The sequence below is a fragment of the Drosophila albomicans genome, chromosome 2R (genome assembly GCF_009650485.2).
Source record: "Drosophila albomicans strain 15112-1751.03 chromosome 2R, ASM965048v2, whole genome shotgun sequence".
Taxonomy (NCBI): Eukaryota; Metazoa; Arthropoda; class Insecta; order Diptera; family Drosophilidae; genus Drosophila; species Drosophila albomicans.
Window position 1 is genome coordinate 10,209,430 of NC_047631.2, and position 18,772 is coordinate 10,228,201.

The 18,772-nt window shown below is 39.0% G+C and overlaps 1 protein-coding gene across 1 annotated transcript; it reads left to right on the forward strand.

Moving 5' to 3' along the window:
- The first annotated feature begins 9,298 nt into the window (after positions 1 to 9,298).
- Positions 9,299 to 17,154, forward strand: LOC117575325 (protein hunchback). The gene is given in 3 exon segments (XM_034259480.2): positions 9,299 to 9,885; positions 14,044 to 15,944; positions 15,947 to 17,154. Coding segments are annotated over 2 exon segments (2,490 nt in total). The 5' UTR covers positions 9,299 to 9,885; positions 14,044 to 14,068; the 3' UTR covers positions 16,561 to 17,154.
- Positions 17,155 to 18,772: the final 1,618 nt, after the last annotated feature.

Sequence of the window (18,772 nt, forward strand, 5' to 3'; positions counted from 1 at the left end):
AAAAAGAAAAAAATGTGGCAACTTTTTTTGAGGGTGGATTTTCATTTTGTATGCTTCATGATTTGGAACTTTATTCGCCAGTCGCCCCTTAGCGAGAACAGCATGAATGTGTCTGTGTGTGTGAGCGCATATATGTATGTATATGCATTGGTGTGAGTTTTGTTTGTGTTGATTTTTTTTTACCATTTTCATTATTTGCAAATTTATGCGGGGTGGCAATATTGTGAGTCAGTTGTTTGTTGTTGTTGTTCCTCATCTCCTCCTCTCCCGTTCCGCTCATCGATTTTCGGTTTTCATGTCGAGCGATTTTTTTATGTAGATTGGCCATTATGTGGAATTAGTTTTTCTGTTGGATTTTCTCTTTTTTGCACTCGTTGATCGCCGCACTCTGTATGAGTGTGTGTGTGTGTGTGCGTTTTTGTGTTTTTCTGTGAGTATGTTTGAGTATTTGAGTGTGTGGCAGATAGAAATGGCGTACGCCATAAAATGTTATTGGCTGCTGTTAGTAAATGTGAGAGCATGGAATGGTTGATGGGTTTTGATGAGCCTCCATAACACTCATCCCATGCACACTAAAGCAGTTATACATAAAGAGCTGAAAAATCACTACATTATTTGCTGCAATGAAAGCCATTGAAAATTAAGTTATTTCAAAATAGAGAGAATGTAATGTATATGTCATATCTTTGAATATGAATAAGTTAATGTATAAAAGAAGAAATCTTATAAAATCGATTAAAATTAATGTGAATTACATTATTATTGAACTAACACAAAAAAATTCTATATTCTATAAAGAACGTATTTCAATATACTATTGCTGGCTGTCTAAAAATTAATCAAACTGTAATGTAACTCTTAAAAAGTAAATTTAAACTTTAGGTTTTCTTTAATTTTTGATTACGAATGGTTCTGGAGGAAGATAAACTAATAATAATAATGTCCCACAAGTACTAAAATAATGAAATAACATTGTCATTCAAAGCTAATAAAACTTTTTTAACTTATAGAAAATGAAAATTTCAAATACGCTTTTATTACTGTTTTTCTCTAATATTTACATATTTCATGAAAAATAACATCTAAATATATCATGCGAATTTCACTTTTATTATATTAAAAGAAATTCTAATTTTGTATATTAAATTTTATATGAGATTGGTTACAAGAACAATTAATTAATAAAAATTTAAAAAAGAGGTGATTTATTTAAGTATTCAACTGTACATAACGATTTGTTTATTGAAATAAAAATTTTTAATCTAAACTTGATACGTAAAAACACAATCCATGATGTTTTGACGAATATTATCAACGAATTCAATCAACAATGACTAATAAAAAAATTAAAATATAAATATAAGCAAATAAATAGAAATATTAATATAATAAAAATATTTTCTATTTACCCTTAAGAAATCATCAGTGTTTGTCGTTCATTTCGCCACTATTTACACTAAAATTTCCATGACTAGCACAAAAAGTAAGTACAATGACCGCAAAGGTTGCAAACAAAAATCGTTATTTTTATCAGCTGGAAATTAGGGAAACTCAAATATTTTTTAATAAATCTCTGAGTAAATATTTGCTGAATTGCTTTCGAGTCAACGCTTTGAGTTTAGATAAGCCATGACAAAGAAAGAAAGAAAGAGTACAGAGTACAACAAAGATCAGCAACAAGAATTTAAAGTAATCTGAGACAAGTTCACATAAAATTCTATATAGGCCATAACGTTATTAATGTGTTTAATGAATTCGGCTTTAGTATACGAAATTCTCCCACTCGTAAACCCCAAAGCAGACAAAAAGCAATTCTTACTTCACCTCACTCCCCGTTCCCAGAATGCGAACCATAACAGACTATTGGAAAAAAACAAATGTGCTGCCAACAAATCCAATGCGTATGTTTGTGTGTGTGTGTGTCCAAGGTGTGGGTGTGTGTGGGTGAGTATTTCGCAGTGTTGTAGTGGTGGGCAAGGAGTTGCGCTGGACGCATAAATAGCCAGAGTCCTGGACTGAGAGGGTGGCTTCTGTCTTGGGTGATAATTTAACAACAAACGAATGCGAATGTGAATGCGAATGCTGTTTTTGTTTGGTGTTTTACTTACTTTCGTCTTTCTTCTTTTTTACACACTACATACACACACACACCCACCCACACACACACATACACGTTCACATTCATGACACATACAGCAATGGGGCGTGGCAGGAGAATGGCTTGGTGCAAAAAGCAAGAAATACACATAAAAATATACGAGTACTCATTATGATAATACGAAAATAAATGACACTGGTGTTTATACTCATAGTGAACGGTGAGATCCGACCGACTCCTGCATCCCTATGTATCCAAAAGCAGCGGGTGATATTCGACTGGCGACTGAACTAAAGATGGATGAGGAAGTGGCAAGTGGCAAGTTCGAAGCTAGAGCATAGTGGACTAAGAATGTTGAACTGCAAATCAGGAATTTTAAGAGGAATTACCGTACTTTTATTTAAAAATGACTAGACTGTTATTGAATATTATTAACGAGTTCACAACCTTTATATATTCAATGAAAGTTTTTGGTTGGTTTTAATCTTGTAATATAATTACTACAATAATGAAACTTTGAAAGTTGTTGTTTATTTTAAAATTAAAAAATTGTCTCAAATAGTAAAAGCAAGAATACAATTACATACTTGATGTATTAAAGAAAAAGTGAAATTTATAAAAATTGTTGACTTTTTTAACTCAAGTTAACTTAACTGTGTTATATTTTAGAGAAACCTCGACCACTTTGACTCAGATTTAAGACCTTTCATATTAGGAAATTGTTCATTTAAACATAGAGTATTCCTCAGCCACTGTGGCTCTGTAGCTGTCGTAGGTCGTAAGTATCTTAAATCTGTCATTTCACAGCCTACATTAGAAAATAAAATATGCTGCCTTCTGCTCCCATTCTCTTTGCTTACATTTTGTGTCGCAGCATTGTGTCTTGTGCTGTTGGGGTATCAACCTGGATGGCATAACTAATTCAACTTTTGGCATACGCATAGACTTTTGGGGCTCGGTCTCTGCATCTAATAGGCTCATATACTTTTCGTAATCAGTTCAATTTTTTATTCGCATTTGCGCTACGTTTTCCGGCTTAGTCGGCAGTACACAAAATGGCTGACGACACTGTCCATTAGCGACATATTGTTATAGCAGGAACTGGGAGCTAGCTATTTAGGTAATCTTTTTGATCATCAGCATGTGGGGAAATCCCTGTTAAGCTATAATGGAAAAGTGTATAAAAGCTCGTCCGACTGCAAGAGACACTATATGCATAGGAAACTTTTCCCTCGTTTTAATGGGACAGCTGCAATTTCTGCTACAATTTTTGATTAGGTTTTTGGATTTTGAGTAAATCCGTTACATTTTCGGTCATAAAAGTACACAATGCTCATTCAGGGGTCAACAATTAAATGCCATTTGCAATGAACACTGCAAAAACGCTTGATGACCATTGTGCATTGGTAATGAAAAATTATTTAAATGTGTCACCTATTTTGCGTGCTGGCATCAAGACGGAAAAAGGTCAAGCCGGGGCGAGGGGTCAGCCACAGCCGGCGATTTGAATGGTCAATTGCAACCCAGTTGAAGTCCAGTCCATATTCGCATTTCGATTTCAATTGTGAAACCAATTCTCAGCATGCAAAACAATGGAAATGGAAATCCTTTTTTACTTGTGTCTCGTGTGCGAATCGAAATCGTTACAATTTTCGAGCATTTTTCTCTCTGTTTGTGCAGCAATAAATTTGAAAATTGCAGTCCCTGCTGCCGATATGTTGTACTATGTATGTGATCCTGACCCTTGCCACCCCTATGAACTGCTGCCTTCTTGAGCCTGCGTCTTATGCGTGACCCCGAAATTCGTATTCACGCAATTTCCGTGACACAATCACAATTTTCGCATTAATTTTAACCTCTGCCGATCCCAATGCAGGACAACGTTGACAAGGGGTCAGCTCACAGCTCTCGGCGCCGGCAACGCTCTACTTTTCAACCAATGACCGTTGATTCCCTCTCCTACCCTCGGGTAGAGTGTGTTGGCGGCACCGCAGGGGTCAGGAAAGTGTGAAAATGTGTTACTGCCGGACAGACTGATTAGATGGCCGAGTTTTCCAGTTGACATTCGGGGTTGGGCAACGTGCTTGGCATTTTTGGCGCTCATTTCAAATTGCCAATTGCCTAAGCTTGGGATTTAATGCAGCCGCATCCTAGGGGTATCATACAATGAATTCTGGATTCTGGATTCCGATTCAGAATTCGGAATTTTAGTATTGAATCTGCCATTGTTGAAATGCATTTCCATTTCCATTGCCAGAAACCTCGACAGCGACTTTGTGGCGTTAATTTCAGGCGCATTACAAATGTAACTCGATGGTCAGACGAGGAGTTGGGGTGTCATATGAAAATGATTTGTATCATCTGTTAACTTGCAAAGTAACGCCCGAAACCATTAAAGAAAACTAATCCAGCGGTTCTACTTTGGAAAGTTTTATACTTGAATAGAAAATAATTTAATATAAATATTATTAAATGCAAAAACTATAATTATATCTGCATATAGAGTATATCCATATTACAGTTCTTAGTCTATTTTATAAGTTGTTGGTATCATTTAAAATACGTTCAATTTAAATATGGTTAACACACATATTAAAGATAATATAATGCCTAAGAATTTTGAAGTATAAATTTTTGTTATTATACACATTTTGTAATATAATATTAATAAAATTTCAATATCTTAATAAATTTTGTTGAGCAGACAATTTTTTAAAAGTTACGTTATTTTATAAGTCCATAAGAGTTAAAAGAAAATAAGTTTTTAAGTTGCCAAAACAATTTTTTTAGATATTATTTTGTTTGATTTCATTCATTTGGTACCAAATAATTTGAAATTTTTGGTATTATAAAAAAAATGGAATTCTTTTATTAATTTTTAAGTTTTACAAAATTCGATGTCTTTTATATTCGAATATTTTAAGTGTTTTATTCTTGTCAGTAATTTGAACAATTTTTCAAATACACTTACTTAACCATAAATCAGTCTTTCACGTTGCAGTTTAACCCTTTTTCTACGCATTTTCCCAGTGCTTATAAATCGAGAAAACTTACTCGAACAAAAACCTAGAGATAGAAAGAGAGACAGATCCGGCATTCCCGGAATTAAGAGAAGACCCTTTTAGGATCGAAAGCCTAATAAAAAGTGCACAGAGTTTAATTTAACCCGTTCGAGCATGGAATGCAAAAACTTTCGCTTAAAGGGTTAAGGAAATAAATAGCAGTGGATGTATTAGAAGTAAGGCGAGAAACAATGGGCATCATAAAAAACACAACCGTAAGATCATAAAGAAGACAAAGCGTGCAACATTAGTTGGAAACAAAAAAGTCGAGTTTCACTGGAACTCGACAAGGACATACACACACAGGAAAAGAGAAAGCAACAGGACGAACAAATCGTATGCAGTTTTTTCTTAATGGATGAAAGGGTTAAGAGTGCGGAACAAAAAACGGCAGCCAACAGTGCAGAAACCGATAAACCAATAATCTACCTGCTGCTTATCGCCGCCAACCGTGGCCATAAAAAACTAAATGTTTTATGGTTTTTGCGCAGCTCTAAAAAACTGCTTTACACGGAAGTAATTTCTCCGTGTTTGTCGCCTTGCCCGAGTCCGAGTCCGAGTCCTTGAACAATCATAACTAGAGCAAGCAGTCTAATGAGTACGGTAAGATATGCATGATGTATCTGTATCTTCATATAGTTCTATCTGTATCTGCGACTGTAGCTGTATTTGTATCGTCGGAGACGTCTTCGTCATGTTTAGCTAAGGAACTTTCTCGTGATTTTCCAGTGATTTTCATTGTTAAGCCAACGCTTAACCTCATTACCTGATGCCTTTTGGACTGTTAGCCATGAAAATACACGGGCAACCAAATACAGAGAGTATCTCATAAAACAGTACACCAATCCACCGGTCGACCAAGCTGAGCAATTGTCCTGCCTTTATGTGCGTTGTCCTTCACGCTTTTGTTACTTTTCAGCTACTTTTACTGCGTAACCATTACGACAAACAATCAAAATTAGAGCAACTACATATTTCGCTATGCCCATGTATCTTTGCTGTACTCTGTATCTTTTCTGTTTCTCTTGTATTTGTATTCGTGTGTCTGTTGGTCTGCTGCTCTAGTTTCCTTTTTTAATCCTTCGGTTTTTCATGTTAAAAAAGGATTTACGGATGTAGCTGGCTGTTTAGCATAATGTTTCTGCGAATCCTGTCTCTCTCTTGCTTTCTTAGCCAAGTGGGCGTATCCTTGCGCGAACTTGATTTATTAGTGTTTACACTAAAGTGAAACGAAAACAATATTCCTAAACATTAATATATGCATGGAAAATTAAGTGATAATATAAGGAATACAAATATGCAGCAATAACATTATTTCAAAATAAGATTTAATGATGATATAAAGTAAACAATTCCCTAGTTTTTCAACATTCCAAAATTCAGAACAAATTCAATGAACCAAATTGTTCTTCCTTATTTTCAAACTACAAATTATGCAGACTCAGTTTTTGTAAGAGCTAATAGCATCAGATCTCAATTAGGTTGTGCAGTAGCCGAAGAAACCAATTTGCACTCAAGATCAAAGATCAAAGACCAAAGAAACCACACAGACAAAAAACAAATGGTTGAAAAGGGAATGAAACTGGCAAATCATCCATGGCATGAAATCAGCTTAAAAACTCAAGGTGAGGTCAGCTCAGCTCGGGGGTAAAAGTGCGCTAAAGGCAAACAAAACTAATGAGGTCTCATCTTGGAGTAGGGATTTGAATTGAGATTCTTTCAACCGCAAGATTCGCATTTGCATACGAGAATGCAATATCTTAACCACCACCATTGCCTTTGGGAGAAGAAAGCGTGCCGGGCTTAAGGAACTGTTGACATCGGCTGGACAAAGGTTATTGAAAAGCCAGCATATCATTTGCATATAGAACCCTCAGCAATTAGACGATCGTTATCAAGGCGATAATCAATTAAAAGGTCAAGCGTGTCATCGCTAAACATGTGCAAACTTGCGATGCGAAAGGTTGGTTCGTCAAGACGTTAGGATAGGGATTGGAAAGGCAGCGGATTAAGAAACATTTGTTATGGATTTGCGACAATTTTACATAACACATTCCGAGGATCAGCGGCTCCACACACACCCGCGCCCGCCTTAAGCAGCGTTAATCACATGATCAAGACTGGATCAGGATCACAGAGGTTGATCCTGATCCTCCTCGCGTAATGTTGGATTATGCCGTCGTCCGGTCAACATCTAAATCGCTTTTAAATCTAGGCTCTGTTTTGTTGCTCTAGTTTCCCAGCAGTCGTGGCGGATCTTCGGATGCAGGATTAATGAACGCGGTCCGTGGCAAAGTCCGCGGTCAGGTAGCTAGTCCCTTAAGCCTTTTTCTTCAGTGCCTCGCAAATCCACTGCAAAGTCCGGTCTGCACCGCTAATCCGGTTGACGACGTCAATGATGCGCACTTTGCCCGGCATGTTCATAGTCCTGCCTCGGCTACCTGTCTCTTTGCACAGCCACACACACACCCACACAAGCAAAGATAATCTGCCTTGCATATGTAGAGCACGCAGAATGTCCTCGCACATCCTCCTATATTTATTTGCATATTGTCAGCGTTTTGTTTGCATTTTGGGCAATCGTTTGTTTTGTAAATATTGCCAACAAATTTCATTTGACAGCCAAACTTATTTATCTTGTTCATACTCATATTTCGGCACATTAAAAGTCATCATACTCTACAACCACATGCACATTTTCCCAATATCACATGTACTTGTTATAGATAAATTCGTAATATTATATTATAGAATTTGAAATTGTTACAATTCATCCCGAATTTTAAGGATTCTTTTTAATATATTTATATATTTTAGTTATCGTTATTATTATTATTATTTGTCTGCAAAGTAATTATATTTTCCCAAAACCTTTAGAGTGCCTCATAGAGGATTTTCTATAATTTTAAACTATGTGTTATCAGCATAATGTAACAAAATTATAGTACATGTAGAATTTTATTCTAAACAATATTTAGAAAAAAACTGATTAATTTTTTTTTTTTTATAAACACTTCAATTTCATGAAATGCGCTAAGTTTAAAATAAAATATAATACTACAATACTACTCATTTAATAATTTATAAGTTGCATAAAATATGAACCTTACAAATAGACACTTTTCAAGAATTTTGGAATTTTTTAATACACTTTTTAAATTAAGTACACTAATGCCTTTAACACGATACGGAGTATTTACTCAGAAACCACAACCTCAATATAAATTAAGTGATTTCTGCCACATAAAAGAGCAAAACATTTGAAAGCGAAAGCACAAGAGTTATAAAAGTCTTTAAGGCATCTAGAACTTTGTAGCTAACAGTTTATGCAGCGCATGTTGCATGCTTCGTGTTACTTTCATCAGTTGCAGTTCACACACAACTTCATAATGAACGCCAGCTTTAAGTTGCTTAACTGCCGACACAGCCCGAAGGCGTCAATGCCCAAAATATTTGTGGGCGCCACATCCCACTCAACAAAGGTGCAGTGGCAATGCACCATGGAGCCAAAGGATGGAGCCTAGAGGGATGCGATGGAGCCAGAGAGCAACAGACGCATAAGACCAAAAATCAATAATCAATAATGAAGGGAATATTTGGCAAAAAATAAATGAGCGGACAACTGCGGCAGCTGCGAGTCTAAACTGCAACAAATACAGCGCGTGGCCAAAAAGGATGCACATTAGAGACTCAACTCCAGGACAAAGAGAGCAAGCGACGAGCGAGAGAGAGAGACAGAGAGCGAAAGCGAGGACTTGTGGAGGCAGCGACCAGTCGCCATAGGCTGTTTTTGGGGTTGGGGCATATTTCACTCGAATGTTGTTGAGTGTATTACAGTCCCGTTTTGAGTGAATTGTTTTTACCGTTGTAATTGAGCGAAATGAGCGCATCCCCTCACGCTCTCGGTCACAATACATCCAACTCGGCTGCTGGCGGCTGCTGTGCGTGCGTTTTTGCTCTGAGTGAGTATGAGTGCGTTTTTGTGTGTGCGCGTGAGTGTTTTGTGTTCGTTTTGTTGTGTGTTTTTGCTTTTGTGCATGCACTTTTCACATTTGTTTCTTTGCATTTTGAGCTCTTCTGCACTATGCGGAGATTTTTAGCTATGACTATTGCCAGTTGAGTAGGAATTCGTGTCAGTCGTGCTCAGTGCCTCGCATAAGCCGAACGTTGCTTAGGAGCAGTCACAGCAGCATCCGCAAAACAACCGTATCACAAAAATCACAAAAAGGACGACTAGTGAAACGAAAACGAAACCAAAAACAACAAATTGCTCTTAAAAAAATAAGCTTAAAATCCAACACAAGCAAATGAACTAATGAACTAGTGAATGTGTTAAATGCTCAATAATAATAATTAAACAATAGCGCAGGATTTGAAAATTAGAAAACAGCCTTTAATCGGGTATTTCGCACATGCGCGAACTTGGCATACAAAAAAACGAAAAAAACAACAAACTAAAAAGCAAAAGCCAAAAAAATAGATAAAAACGACAAAAAAGGAGCAGCCACCAACACACCAACACACTAACACACCACCTCCCAACTGCGTGCGCGTGTGCGTGAGTGTGTGAGTGCGTGTGTTTTTTGTTTCGCACGCACATTTATCGTCGTTTTGTTGAGTTTAACGGTGCCGCGGTCAAGTGTAGAAGAGAGCGCGAGAGCCTCCGGTTCCCGATTACCGAATCCCGAAAATTTTGGAGATTTATCTGCAGTGCTTTCGCCCAAGGTATGTAAATAATACGCTTTACTCTGATTAATTATAAAATCTACGCATGTTGTTGTTATTTAGCTAATTGCAACTTTAGTAAATAATGAGCGAAATATATGGTAATAGATTTACTATTCGCTTGTTGTTTGCCCTTTCGAGGCTCGCCAGCTGTGCTTCACATAAACAAATAAACAAAATTTGTAATTTGCTAAAGCTTCAAAATAGTGCGAATTTCGAGAGAATACCGCAAATAACAAAATGTTGAGGCATAACAAAAATCATAAATCCTGTTTTAATTGTTCTCTGTGGGCATTTCAAATATTTATGTACACAATCCAGATGAATTGAAAACTATTTTACTTCGAAAATTATTTAATAACAATTATTGTTTTTGCTATGTTAATTACCGTCAACAGCTCTAGTATTTATATATAAGTAGACTTTAGCATTAGCAGAATGACCCTTCTTATTATTTTTTTGCTGTCTCTGCTATTCCCTAGTTGATGGTGTTCCTCTTTTTGTTGTCGTTTGCTTCTTTTTGCGTCTAACCTTAGAGACACACTCACTATTGCACACACACACACATACACACAAACACACACATAGATAATTTGCTGAAAATGCAACGGCAAAAATTCTTAAACAATATTTCAAAATCTGTCTGGCTTTTAGCCGATCTAGCGAACTTGTTTTTTGCCCGTGCAGTTTGCTAGATCCCGCCGCAACAGGCACGCCTCCCCCCAGCCCGCTGTGTCCCTGTCCAAGAACGACCCCAGTCCGCCCCTGTTCAATTCACTCGTCGTTGCCGTTGCCGTTGCCTGGCAGCTAATTTTATTTGTTTACATGTCCGACGACTGCTTGTTGTATTTTTTGCCCGCCTTTCTTACTCGCCGCCTCGTCTCAGACTTTTTAGCAATTTCTTTTGAATTTCTTTTTTAATATTTTAATTTTAGACATGCAACTATAATTCAAAGTCAACGTTGCAATTTTTTAATGCCTGTCTCGTTGTTCGCTTTTCTCTTTTCGCCTGCCAAATTTTACGTGTTGTTCTTTGTCCTCTTTGTCGAATAACGATATGCTCTTGAGAACTCTTTTGTAAACTGAATTATAAATACAAAAAAAATACTATATTAAATTTTTAGTGTATTTTAAAAAATCCCAATAGATAATGATATTAATTTTATATGATATTAAAAATCGAATATAGACAGCTATTTATTTATTTTAAAGTTTGTTCAAAATTCTTTTAGGATATAATTAAAATTTTTTAATGAATTAAAATCAGATTAATTTAAAAATGTATTTTATAATTAGGATAATTACTAGTCGAGCAATTCTGTTAAATTTATTATATTTTTTTCGAAATCGTTTTTTTTTTTTGTTGGCAACAAATGCTAAAATGATTGTCAGCTGTTTTAGTACACGTTTAATGTTCGCTGACAATAGAACGTGGCACAAATCGAATGGATGAGTTACGATTTAAGTATGACGAGCATATCCGAAATATCTGAAGGCATCTTTAAATGTGCTCGTTGGCATTGAAAGCTCCTCTCTCACCCTAGCACAGATTCCATGCGGCGTTCTTTAAAAACATGCAAACACACATATTGTACTCTATATACACATGCATATCCTATAAACAAAAAGATGTTCTAGCAACAACACGAAGAACAACAACAATAACTAAATATAAATAATTTTTTATAATGCACATTCATCTAGTGCAGTTTGTGCATCCCGCATCTCTGCGCTCCGCAAAAACCGCTGCTGATGCCGTTGCCATTTTACAACAAAAACATTTTTTGTGGCGCATTTTCTGCGTCTGAATTTTCCATTTTTGCCATTTTCATGATATTTTTACAAAGGGGGTGGCGAGTGGGCTGCTGGGGGGTTGGTTGCTTGGTTGGCCAAACGACTAGCACATGTTTAGTTTACTTTGCAGTTTGCAGTTTCGGTTGCGTTGCATTCACACTCGTTTCCCATATCCCCCTGCAGCATGCCTCCCCCTCGCGCCCACCTCTCGACTGCTCCTGTCCCCCTTATCCGACTGCCTCTTTCATCCACAGAGTGGCATGTAGCCGGCGTAATATTAATTTTACACTTGGCCTTTAGTTTTTGCCTTTGTTGTTCTTGTTGCTGTTGTTGTTGGGTGTGCAAAAAAGCAGACAAGTTGCAAGCGCTGCACTCTTTGTTGCTGCTGCACGGCACTGACAAGCCAATTAATTTGGGTTCTTAAAAATATCACTAGCTAAATTAAATAAATATGCTAAGCACATTATACAATATACTTATTATTTTGTTTTGTTTTTGTTGCTTTTACTGCTCTCGTATTGAGAGGAAAACTTGTGCAGCGCAAATTTCCTGTACCATCAATTATGCATAAGTACGGCTATGATTATTATAGATATTTCGGCTACCAGGCAACGCTAAACCCCCCTCCCCCCTACCCGCCCCACACACACACACACTCTTGTTCTATAGCACTCTGCTGACGTTTTGCGTTTTTAATAATATTTACTTAAAAGCACAAACAATTGGCCAAAAATGCGCCAACTGCAGTGAAATTTGCAATAGGCAAAAACAAAAACAAAAAAAGGAATCGCAAAAAAAATATAGAATAATAATAGCTTTATTTGAAAACTACGCAAATCGCGTAGGAGAAAGGATGGCAAGGGGAAGAAAGGCAATGGCAAGCTGTTCAGTAATTGGAGAACTCTTTAAAAATGCATTTGAAAATTTGCACAAATCTCAATGCAAATTAATTTGAAATGTTTAAATTGAAATTAAAATGAGTTTCATGCGAAATATAGCAAGGGCATTGAAAATAATTTTCCTCATTAGATGATGTTTAAAGAAACCATATGAAAAATAAAAGTAAACCATTTTTTATTGTTCGACAATTAACTTAAAAAATATCATTTTAAAAAACGTAACACATTTTTGAGTACTATTGGAATTTTTAATTGCTCGAAATTAAAAAAAAAAACGAAATAAAAAACTATTTTGTATACGATTTTAAGATTGTTTAAGACTGCTCATCGTCTATTTGTGCGCGATGATGGCGCGGTTAAATTTTTGGAATGCACAAAATAAATCGCTGAGCATATGTAAAAATATTAAGTTACTATTAAACGTGTAATGTCCAAAGAAAATAGAATTGATAGTGCAGCTGTTGGTCATTCTTTTAACAAAATACAGACGACATTAGCGCAAATGTTGCGTCCCGCTCGAAAGAAAGGGGAAAGGTAGATAGATTAAGCACTGATCCTGTTGCCGACAATTAACTTAAATCCTTTTGCTTTTTATTATTAAACGCGAAACGCGTCTACCGTGAAGAAGACGGCTTTGTGGATTTACAGGTCTAAGGACTGCGCCTTCCCGCCTAAATCCCGTCTTCTGGGCACTTTGATCCACGCTGATTAACTTTAATCCAGTGCGAGGGGAAAATTTCGTAGCATTTCGCGTGTTCGCGTTCTAATCTGCATAGCTTAAGCTCTCTGTGCCCGGATCAATCCAAATCCGCATATTCAAATGTGCGTAATTTTTCTTTCCTACTTTTTGGTCTGGCTTTTGTTATTGGTCGCGTTCTCTAATCCAGCTTGAATGGGATCAAGGAGCGAAGTCGCGAGCTCGCGACCTCGCGATACCTGACTTTCGGCTCACCTTTTTTTCCCCGTCTAATCCCTTGACGCGTGCGTCGTCTACCTGAGCCACACACATGCAACGCATGCAACGCTGCAATGTGCATATAAGCCAAAAGTATTTTGCAATCATCAGTCAGTCGCAAGTTTGTTTCTACAGCGTGCAGACGCATTCAAGCAACACCATCATCATCATCATCACCAGTTTAGATCATCCACATAACATTTGGAATATATATAGTATCAAAATCAGCACGAGTATCGAATAGGTGAGCACTCCAGGATACGAAATATACAATTTCCACGTTCAGTGCTATATTAGCCATTTTGTTGAGCCTCGGCAAAAACACTCACTAAACGCCTCATCCCTTACGGTTGGAGTAGGGTGGCGGTGGCAGTGGCACGCGTAGGGGTGGCAAAAATAAAAATAGAAGCAAAAAGAAAAACGCTAAAAAAAAAACGCAGATATAACACCAAAAAAACCTGACGCAGGCGCAGTTAATAACGATTTGTTCTCCCTCTCTCTTGATTGCAGCCGTGAGCATTAACAGCAGCCCAAGATGCAGAACTGGGAGACGAGCACGGCGTCGGCCAACTATGAGCAACACAATGCCTGGTACAGCAGCATGTTTGCCGCCAACATCAAGCAGGAGCCCATGTCGCACCATCAACAGCAGCCACAACACGAGAGCAACAACAGCAATGCCAGCAGTCCAAGGCAATCGCCACATCTGCCCAGCACTCAACTGGAGCAATATCTGAAACAGCAACAGCAGCAACAACAACAGCAGCAGCAGCCCATGGATACGCTGTGTGCAGCGGCAATGACGCCATCGCCCAGCAACAACGATCAGAACAGTCTGCAACACTTTGATATCACACTGCATCAGCAACTGTTGCAGCAGCAGCAATACCAGCAACACTTCCAAGCCGCCCAACACCAGCAGCAGCAGCAACATCATCATCTTGGATTAGGCGGCTTCAATCCGCTAACCCCGCCAGGATTGCCCAATCCCATGCAGCACTATTACGCCAGCAACATGCGTCCCAGTCCACAGCCAACACCTACAGCAACAGCGGCAACATCAGCTGGTGTTGCAGCCACACTGCAAACTGGGGACAAATTGCAGGCGCTCACACCTCCCATGGATGTGACACCACCAAAATCACCGGCCAAGTCCCAGCAATCGAATGGTGCCGAGCCGGAAAAGGAACATGATTTGATGTCCAATTCCAGCGAGGACATGAAGTACATGGCCGAGTCCGAGGATGATGATACCAACATCCGCATGCCCATCTACAATTCGCATGGCAAGATGAAGAACTACAAGTGCAAGACATGCGGAGTTGTTGCCATCACCAAGGTAGACTTTTGGGCACACACACGCACCCACATGAAACCGGACAAGATTCTGCAGTGTGCCAAGTGTCCGTTTGTCACCGAGTTCAAGCATCATCTGGAGTATCACATTCGCAAGCACAAGAACCAAAAGCCCTTCCAGTGCGACAAATGCAGCTACACATGTGTCAACAAATCCATGCTCAACTCGCATCGCAAGTCGCACAGTTCGGTGTATCAGTATCGCTGCGCCGACTGCGATTATGCCACCAAATACTGCCACAGCTTCAAGTTGCATTTGCGCAAATATGGTCACAAGCCCGGCATGGTTCTGGATGAGGATGGCACACCGAATCCCTCGCTTGTTATCGATGTCTACGGCACTCGCCGAGGACCCAAGAGCAAGTCCATCTCGGGAAGCAGCTCCAGCTGCAGCGGATCCAGCAAGCGCAGCAGCAATGCCGCCGCAGTTGCTCAACAGCAGCAGCAGCAGCAGCAGCAGCAGCAGCAGTCCGTGGTTGTTCCCGTGACAGCAGCAACATCACAGCTTTCGGCAGCACTTCAAGGATTCCCCTTGCCATCCACAACAACAGTTGCTCCACCGCCTCCAGCAGCAGCAGCAGTCCCAACAGCTGCAGCCACACCTGCGGCAGCTATTTCTCCACCATCGCCGGCCAAGAGCGTAGCCAGCCAGGAGCGCGAACAGCCCCCCAGTCTACCTAGTGCTTTGCTGCCGCCTTTGGCCAGTTTGCTGCAACAGAACCACAACATGGCCTTTTTCCCCTACTGGAATCTCAATCTGCAGATGCTTGCCGCCCAGCAGCAGGCCGCTGTTCTGGCTCAATTGTCGCCACGGATGCACGATCAATTCCAACAGCAGCACCAGCAACAGCAGCAGCAATATCTGCACCAACAACACGAGCAAACCGCACAGAGCGATAACGAAGAGGACGACGACCAGGACGATGATTTTGAGCGCAAGTCAGTGGATTCGGCAATGGATCTGTCCCAAGGCACACCCATCAAGGAGGAGATGCTGCCACACAGCAGCCACATGAATCACATGGCCATGAATCTGAAGATCAAGGACGAGGATACACATTGATCAGCAGCAGCACAGCGTCGCGCCGCAAAGGACGCGTGCTGAAGCTCGACACACTGTTGCACCTCAAGTCTGCCGCCATGTCATCACCGGAACAGCCTTTAAAGCTGCCCACTGCCTCGTCACCCATTGCCGGCAGCAGCGCCGTCAAGCAGCTGGCCGATGATCCATGCTCGGGTGCCAGTTCGGCTGATGAGTCGATGGAAACCAGCCATGTGCCACAGGCAAACACCAGTGCCAGCTCAACAGCATCCAGTTCGGGCAACAGCTCCAATGCCAGCAGCAATGCAGCACCTCCAGCCACTGCCTCCGTCTCCGTGTCGAGCTCAGCGTCTGTTGTTGCCGCCACTGCCACAGCCACAGCCTCCGTCTCCGTCTCCAGCTCATCCTCATCCACAGGCAGCAGCAGCGCCATCAGCAGCAACAGCAACAGCTCGCCGGCCATCTATGAATGCAAGTATTGTGATATTTACTTCAAGGACGCTGTGCTCTACACCATCCACATGGGCTACCACAGCTGCGACGATGTCTTCAAGTGCAACATGTGCGGCGAGAAATGCGACGGACCCGTCGGACTCTTCGTGCACATGGCTCGCAATGCCCACTCCTAAAGCAGAGGCCCATGACACACAATTGTTATTCTTATTATTATTAACCTATTTCGTTGCCCAGAATTGTAAATATTCGTAATTTTAGTTTGATTTTGTTGTCAAGAATTGTAAATAACGCCTAAAAACCCATACAGCAAGCTAACACTAGACATAAGCCCTAATCACAACTCAATGTGTAATCTCTAACTAACCCCAATTCTCACTTCTTTCCTCAATCTTATTTCTAAATTTCCGTATTATTTAGTTGATCAACCAAACGAATGTCGCGAACCGAACAAATAACCCTGAAAAAGGTTAAAAAAATTCTCATGCATATAAGCCTTACTTTAAGCTCTCAGTTCTTAAGTCAAGCCAAGTCAGCAAAGAGTCCAAAGTCCAAAATCGAATTCTAAAGCAAAGATTAGTGTATTATTTAATTTTGTACGAAAAAAAAAAAAAACAAAAAAAAAAGTTTAGTCTTAAAACAAAAACAAACAACGACACCTCAGCGCTATTTCCTTTGGTATTCTCAGTATTTTGTTAGTATAATTTCTCTTTTAAGTTTAACAATAATCGAATAAATAAACGCACACAATTACAAACAAGAAACAAAATTTTTATTTTTTATATTATTTTATTTTTCTTCTATTTTAACTCTGCAATTCTTTCTGGCATAATGACAATATTTTCGATGTTGAATAGATCAAAAGGAAGTACAAATCTAGAGATTTTATACCAAGCCCACAACAATTTTATTACATTTAATTATAGCATACTAATAACAAATATTTACAAAAAAAAAAGAAGAAATTAACGCAATCTGAGCGAAAGGATCAAAATTACATTAGTTTCGATAAATTTAAGTAAAATCCCAGTGCGAGGAATCCCATTTATTGAAAACAATTGTATAGATTAGTTCCTAAATGTTTTTATGTAATATATATTTAGAACATATAATAAAGAACAATATACTTATGATATAATATACAAATTATTATTCTATATGAAATATGATTAATGATTCAGTCACAAAATGCCGGCTTTAGGAGAATGGGAAAACTGCTCCATCATCTGCTAAACGATCAAACTATTAAGTGCGGGCTAGCCAAAGCAAATTGTACCAACGAGAGACTCTGCAGATCTCACAAAGGTCTAGGAATTTCTATTGATCGATTACTGGTATTTTGCGTGAAAACGGAAAGAAAAGAAAATGATATAATAATGAAAAACGCATAAGCACGCGCATGGGCAAACGCCTTATACATGAAGTAGAGAGGGATCGATCGAGTATTGAGGATCGAGGATTGTTCGGGGAGTTCGTCACGCGCACTTCGGATCGACGAAGTCAACAACAACTGTCGCGTGCTCTTGAGTGGAAACTACATTTTCTTTTTCCGTCCCTTAAACGCAGTTTTCTTGCTGAGTTTTTGAGCATTTTATAAATAGGTTTTTCAGCTTCTTTGCCATTGGCTGCAGCATTTTTGGAGTGGGGACAAATGAATATTTCGAATATTTGTTCATTAAAAAATTTTCAATTTTCATTCGAAAGAAATACCGTTTTTCCTCATTAAAAATTATGCAGCCAAAGCATAATTGATATTTATGAGACACTGGAAATTAGGGGACTACACATTGATGGTGGTCTTGAGTAATACAGTTAAAGCTTAAGATCGCATCTGATATTCGATTTTGCATATCCTTTTAGTCGAAGTCAAGAGCAGACTCCTGATCATTTGACCGCACTTAAATAGCTAATAACTCAATGGACTTTCATCATTTTGGCTTGTGGCACACACAAGCGACTTTCAAGATGTTTATCTGGCCAAGCAGGACCCTAACCTTATTGTGCTACCTAAAGATCCTTGCAATCGTCTCTTATCTCGGCTTGTGGTCTTGTTCTGCCATCCTTGCGGCCCTTTGTTCGAGCCACAGACAAAAAACTCTGCGCTCACAAAGAAGTAAAGAATCTGGTTTGTTAAATGGAACTAGCCGGGGTCATTCAGGATATCCAACTGTTTGAAATGCTTGTTCGACTGTCTGCTGACCATTTGAAAGGTGTAATTTGGGTTTCTCATCTATGCCATGAGTTCAGTTTTTTGTTTTCTTCTCGTCTCCCCTTATTCTCTTGACAGCTGTTGCTCATTTTGCACCTTTTGGTCCTATTCTATTATTTTTGTGTGATTTTTTTAAAGCTTATTTCAGAGATCAAAGTTAAAGTTACGAGTAAGAGTAT